The sequence below is a fragment of the Mauremys reevesii genome, linkage group 13 (assembly GCF_016161935.1).
Source record: "Mauremys reevesii isolate NIE-2019 linkage group 13, ASM1616193v1, whole genome shotgun sequence".
Taxonomy (NCBI): domain Eukaryota; kingdom Metazoa; phylum Chordata; order Testudines; family Geoemydidae; genus Mauremys; species Mauremys reevesii.
The window spans coordinates 16,200,512-16,206,682 of NC_052635.1; the positions used below are offsets into that span (position 1 = coordinate 16,200,512).

Genomic DNA, 6,171 nt, shown 5'->3' on the forward strand with positions numbered 1-6,171 from the left:
GGCTGGGAACGCGGGGCCGGGAACGCAGGGAGGGTCGTTGCGGGGCCGGGGAGGGTCGGGGCCAGGCGGGGACCCGGTGATGGGGGTGGGGCCGGGTGGCCGGGCAGGGTCACGGCCGGGGAGGCGGGGGCGGCTGGAGACCGGCCGGGGCACACGGCCCCCCCTAGGTAGGCCTCAGCGTCGTCTTCCTGGGCCGGGGAAGCCTGCTTGCTTCTCAGCCCTCCTAGGCTTCCCGCGCGAACAGCTGATTTGCGGGAAGCCGTGGGGGAGGAGAAGCAAGGAGGAGCATTCATGGCAGGAGGTGGAGGCAGAGCTGAGGTGAGCTGGGGCCGGGCAGCAGGGAGGGAGCGCTTGTTAAATTTAAATGCCCTTTTAGAACCAGTTTGTCCCACGGGGAACAACTGGTTCTAAAGGGGGCTTCTAAATTTAACAACCGGTTCGCGCGATCCGGTGCGTACCGGCTGCAGCTCACCACTGGTTCTACTCTTATCTCAAGGGTTTGCATCCCTCTCCTAGAAAGACTCTTTGCCCAGTCGTATGAGGCACCTAGATTTATATCAACAGCTACAGCAGACAATCAGCACTTGACTGGATCAGGTCCCTCCAAATATTTTAATAGCAACCTGTGCCTTTTCACTAGAGCTGGTGGGCATTTTTGCTGAAAAAAAACAAAGTGTTGAAACTTCCTGCATAACAGAAATTTTGAAAATGTTCAATTCAGAAACACTAAAACCTTTCATTTTGAAAAGCTAAAACCATTCTGTTTCAATCATGCCACCATTATTATTTTCTCGGTGATGGTGATTGAGGATGTCTAGGAACAAGTAGTCATGAACCATTGTGATAGATGCTGTGCATAGGGTGACCAGACAGCAAATGTGAAAATTCAGGGCCAGGAGCCTATATGAGAAAAAGACCCCAAAATTGGGACTGTCCCTATAAAATCAGGACATCTGGTCACCCTAGCTGTGCATAATATAATAAAAATATGCTATACAAATCAAAATTAAATGAAAGCAAATGAGAAAGTCAGAATAAATCATTTTGAAATTTGACCATCAAAACATTAGTTGAAATCTACAGGTGCCTGTGAAAAAGTTTCAGTTTCAACAAAACTGTTGTTTCTGATGGAAAATTCCCATTGACATTTTTGACCAGTTCGCCTTCTAACTTTTGGGCAGTGTCTTTGGATTCAGCTCACTGCTATATGGTGCTTGTTACTGTAACCCTTCTGCTCCTCTGAGTTGGCAGCAACAAGGGCCGGGTTTAGTATCCAGGGGTTCCATTTCAATAACACAATGCAAAACCGGCTTGAGCCCCCACCCAGTGACCTGGGACAATTACATACCACTCCTCCGGGTGCCTCTAGGAGGCAATACTTCCCCACTCGCAAGCACAGAGTCCGAGTGTAGCAAAATCCTTTTAATAAAGGAGGGAAACAATGCAGCATCACCATTGGAGAAACACCATAAACCAGATTATAACACAAACCATAAGCAAAAAAAAAAAACCAAGCCACCTCCAAGTACGTTTGGCAATGTCCTTTCCCCCTTAGGGTCTTACGTCCAATCACCCCAAAGTCCAACAACTCAAAAGTCTCTGTCCCTGGTCAGTGCCACCCCAGAGTTCAAAAGTTTATTTGCAGAGTTTTACCCCCCCCCTCAGCCTGGGTGGAAATGGGGGCGTGCACACAGCGTGTTAAGGGGCACCTTACGTGGGCCAGGGCCAACTGCTTCACCTCTCCATGGAGTTCTGCTGCAGCCTTCACCATGACTGGCTCCACTCCAACAGCTGTGTCGTTCCTCCAGCTGACCCATGAACTGCTTCAGCCGTCCCCGCAAACTGCTCCACTCCGCTCACTGTTCCATGGGCTGCTCCAACATGCTGCAAACTGCTCCGCTCTGTCAGCCGCTTAGCTATAGATTTTCAGGCTCCCCCACTAGTTAACACAGCACTCAGTAATCTCAGTTTAGTAAACTTAGCTCTTTTAGTGATTTCAGCTTTTAGTAGGGGAGCCCCAGTGCTGGTGCACCATTGGTCAGCAGCCTCTAGATGGATGCCTAAAGGATTCAAAATTAGCTTTGCTCTTCAACAGTGGAGAGAGAAGGAAGTGCAATTGGTGTTCCAGGCCCTCAAAAGGGGCCCATACCATCAGGTACTCACACCAGTCCCCAACCTCTCTCCCTTCAGTGGGTTTTGGCACCCATGTCCCTTGTCTAGCAAGTGCTACTTAATGGATAGTAAGACATCTCTGTCCTAACGCAGTCTCATAGTTCCTCATTCACATAATCAGGGTGACAACACTTTATTCCTCCTGCCCCAATAACAAAGAAATTGGGGATCCCAGAGCTGTCAATATAATCATCCCAGGCTGCCGTGAACTATCCTAGTTGGGTTGGGTGTGCCAATGCAAATATCTGAAATTCCTTTCCACACTCCCCATACTTCAGCACCAGATGTCAGGGTAGAGCTCATCCTGACTCTGCTTACATTACTGTACAGTGCTGGTCAAAAACATTTGGTGAATAACTGGATTTTCATCAAAACAGAGACTTTAATGGGAATGCATGCTTTTCTTTATTTTTTTTTCCACTGGGAAAACTGAAAATCAAAGATTTCTTGTACAGCAACTAATGTTTGCAGTTATTTCTGTCCAAAGGTTTTCAGCAATTTTCAGCTGAAAATTTTTGGCATATTTCACATGAAATATTAAGCACACGCCCCCCCCCCCCCGCAAAACAAACAAAAAAGCAGAAAACTACCAAAAATTGAATATTTTTAGCCAAAAACTGCTAAAATATCCAGTTTTCAGCCCAATATTACAAATTTTGGGGGTCTTGGTTTTCTGGGGAAAAATCTATTTTTTTTCTCACAGAAGCCGTGATCATTTCCAATCTGTCACTGTTGAGTCATTGCTTTTCCCACATTAAAGATGGGAAAGTGAGGGGTAGAGGCTGGAATTTTTAATAATTCCCTAAGGAATTAGATGCTCAAGTCCTATGGAAAATCAATGGGATTTGGGCACCTATTTCCCTTAGAAAATCCCAGTCTAAGTAGCATTGAGATTCTGTGATAGAGCCAGGATTTGAAGCCAGGTCTACCGAGTTCCATTCCACATACTTTACAATAATTGTTTCCAGATGCAAGACTATCAATATTTTAACTGCATCTTTGTCCCTTCATTGACTCCCCTCTCAGACTGCAATTTTCCTCCTCCCAGGTATTTATGGGGATTGCAGGATACCAGTCAAAATCCTCCATGCTGCCACATCTAATCAAAGTACCTACTAATTCTGCAAGAACAATTTCTGCCCTATCACTCTCTTCAGAGCCCCTTTCACCTCAGTGTTCCTCAGGCTATAGATGATGGGGTTCAACATGGGTGTGAGGACTGTGTAGAACAGAGATAGGAGCTTCTTGACATCTGGGGAGTAGCTAGACTTGGGCCGTAGATACACCAAACTGCCACTTCCATAGAACAAAGTTACCACGATGAGCTGGGAGGAGCAGGTGGAGAAGGCCTTGTGCCTGCCCTCGGCTGATGGCATTCTCAGGATGGTGGTGAGGATGTGGACATAGGAGACCAGGATCAGCACAAAGGGGAACATGAGGAACAGCAGCGTGGAGCCAACAGCCTGCATCTCATAGAGGTAGGTGTCAGTGCAGACCAGCTTCAGCACTGCCGGAGCATCACAGAAGAAATGGTTGACCTGGTTGGAGCCACAGAAGGGCAAGTTGAATATCCAGGCTGCCTGCAGCACAGAGACAGGAACTCCGATCACCCAGACACCGCCCACTATCTTGCGGCAGACTGGTTGATTCATGAGAGTGTTGTAGCGCAACGGGTAGCAGATGGCCACGTAGCGGTCATACGCCATGGCTGCTAGAAGGAAGCACTCTGCGCAGCCAAAAAAGAAAAAGAAGTACATCTGCAACGCGCAGGCAGCAAACGAGATGCTCTTGTCCTCCTTCAGGAGGTTCACCAGCATCTTGGGCACCGTGTCCAAGGTGAAGCAGATCTCAATGAAGGCCAAGTTCTTGAGGAAGAAGTACATAGGGGAGTGGAGAGCGGGGTCAACTGTGACAACAAGGATGATGAGGGTGTGTCCCATCACTGTCCCCATATACATGAACAGGACCATGCAGAACAGCAGACCCTGAAGGTGCAGGAGGTTGGAGAACCCCAACAGGATGAATTCAGTTATGAGGGTTTGATTCCTCCATTGCGCTTCCTCAGTAGGTGTCATCTGCAGAGGCAATGAAGGCAGCAAAGGGTTATCTGGATACACTGTAGAAATTTCATAGATTCCAAAGCAAAAAGATACCACTGTGATTGTCTAATCTTACCTCCTGTATAACACAGGCTAGAGAACTGCCCCAAAATAATTCCTAGAGCAGACTTTTTAGGGGGAAAGAGAATGCAATCTTGATTTAAAAATAGAGATGCAGACTCCAACACAATCTTTGGTAAATTGTTCCAATGGTTTACGATTCTTACTGTTAAAAAATTAACTCTTTATTTCTAGTCTGCATTTGTCTGACTCCAACTTCCAGGCATCAGATCTTTTTTCTACCTTTGTATACTAGACTGAAGAGCCTCTATCAAATAGTTGTTCCCCAAGTAGGTATTTATAGACTGTGATCAAGTCATCCCTTTAGCTGAGCACACTTTACGGCATGTTTTCTAATCCTCCAATTATTCTCAAAAGTGACCCAGGTATTTTTGTTATGTCAATTTTTGGTTGCCCAACTTGAGACACGTTGAAGGGGTCTCACATTCAGATGGTGGATGCTTATGTCACACTACTGGGTAACTAATCCCCCTTCCAAGCAGGAGCCTTTTCTTCCAAGAATAAAATAACTCTTTGTGTTCAGTTACAAAGAGGATGAGCATTAAAATGCTGGAAGAAGCATCCTTTATATTTATGGTTATCCCATACCTGGTGTAGTAAGATGAGGCCCTGAAACATAAACTCTTGTGTCAGAGGCCCAGTCTGAGGCCTGAAGCCTGAACCAAAGTACTTCCAGGCATTGCTAAGTAAAAGCTGGGCTGTGAGCCAGAGGCAGGCCCCACTCACAGAAGTTGGCGAGAAGAGGGTTGTTAGAAGCAGGTGCATCCACATATAAGTGCTAATAAGAGGAACTTGTGCCAGTATGGCACCTGGACATCCCGATACAAGGACACTCCACAGAGATAACAAGGAACAGGCAGGTGTATCTTAAAGACAGGGTCAAAAGGAGAGCATGATGGATAGATCTGTTTGTTTGAAACAACATGATCAAAGAGGGAGACAGCACCCTAATGCACCAAGGGGCTGTACCTCAATACATCAGTAGGGATGAGTAATCTGTCCTGTAACTGTATAAAAGTAGGTCCCGGAGTGCACATCTTTGTCTGACCTAATGGCCAGTGGAAAGTCCCGCCACTGACTGAGCGGGTCCATTGCCAGGGGGCACAAATTCGTAGTATGTCTTGTAGAGTCTACTGGAAACTATTACTGTGTTTCGTTTGACAATAAACATGGCTTGGGTTCCTTTGTACCTTACTAGAGTCTGTGGTCTTTGGGGGTTCTCTCAGGGTTTGCTGTGTCAGCTATCTGCGCAGAGCCGGGGCAGCACACAGAGGGAACATGCACACAGCCGACTGTTATCATCATCGAACAAGAGCAGAGCACCACATCGGTAGCTACTGACAACACCTGGTGAATGTGCGTGTGTGTGTAGGTTACATCCTCAGTGGTTTAAGTAAGTTATTCGAAAAATGAGTGTCAGATAGCCTGCTACTGAGTGATCCTCTGGAAGATAAAAGCCTATCACTGCTGATAGAAGACTAAGTTATACAAGTGTAGCAATCTGCTGAGGATTTGGAGTTCCAAACTTTGCTGGGAGTCATTATACTGACAGAGCTGGAGAATTTAGGCTGAGATTTCCAAATGTCTGCCTATCTATCTTTCCTGTGCTTAAAAACCTCCAACTCCAAAGATGAGGATTCCACAACTTCTCTAGGTAACCCGTTCCACTGCTTAATTACTCACATAGTTAGAATTTTTTTTCTAATATCTAACCTAAACCTTCCTTGCTGCAAATTAAGCCAATTACTTCTCATCCTGCCCTCAATGGACATGGAACAATTGATCATCATCCTTCTTATAAATTCCCTTAACTTATGTG

General features: G+C 46.2%; 1 protein-coding gene across 1 annotated transcript; it reads right to left on the minus strand.

Moving 5' to 3' along the window:
• Positions 1–3,287: 3,287 nt before the first annotated feature.
• LOC120380133 (olfactory receptor 10A7-like) lies at positions 3,288–4,247 on the minus strand. The gene has a single exon (XM_039497627.1). The coding sequence runs from the start codon at positions 4,245–4,247 to the stop codon at positions 3,288–3,290; it is 960 nt and encodes a 319-aa protein (XP_039353561.1).
• Between the last annotated feature and the right edge of the window lie 1,924 nt (positions 4,248–6,171).

Coding starts and splice junctions, on each gene's coding strand:
- LOC120380133 (XM_039497627.1), bottom strand. CDS start 4,247: ATGACACCTACTGAGGAAGCGCAATGGAGGAATCAAACCCTCATAACT.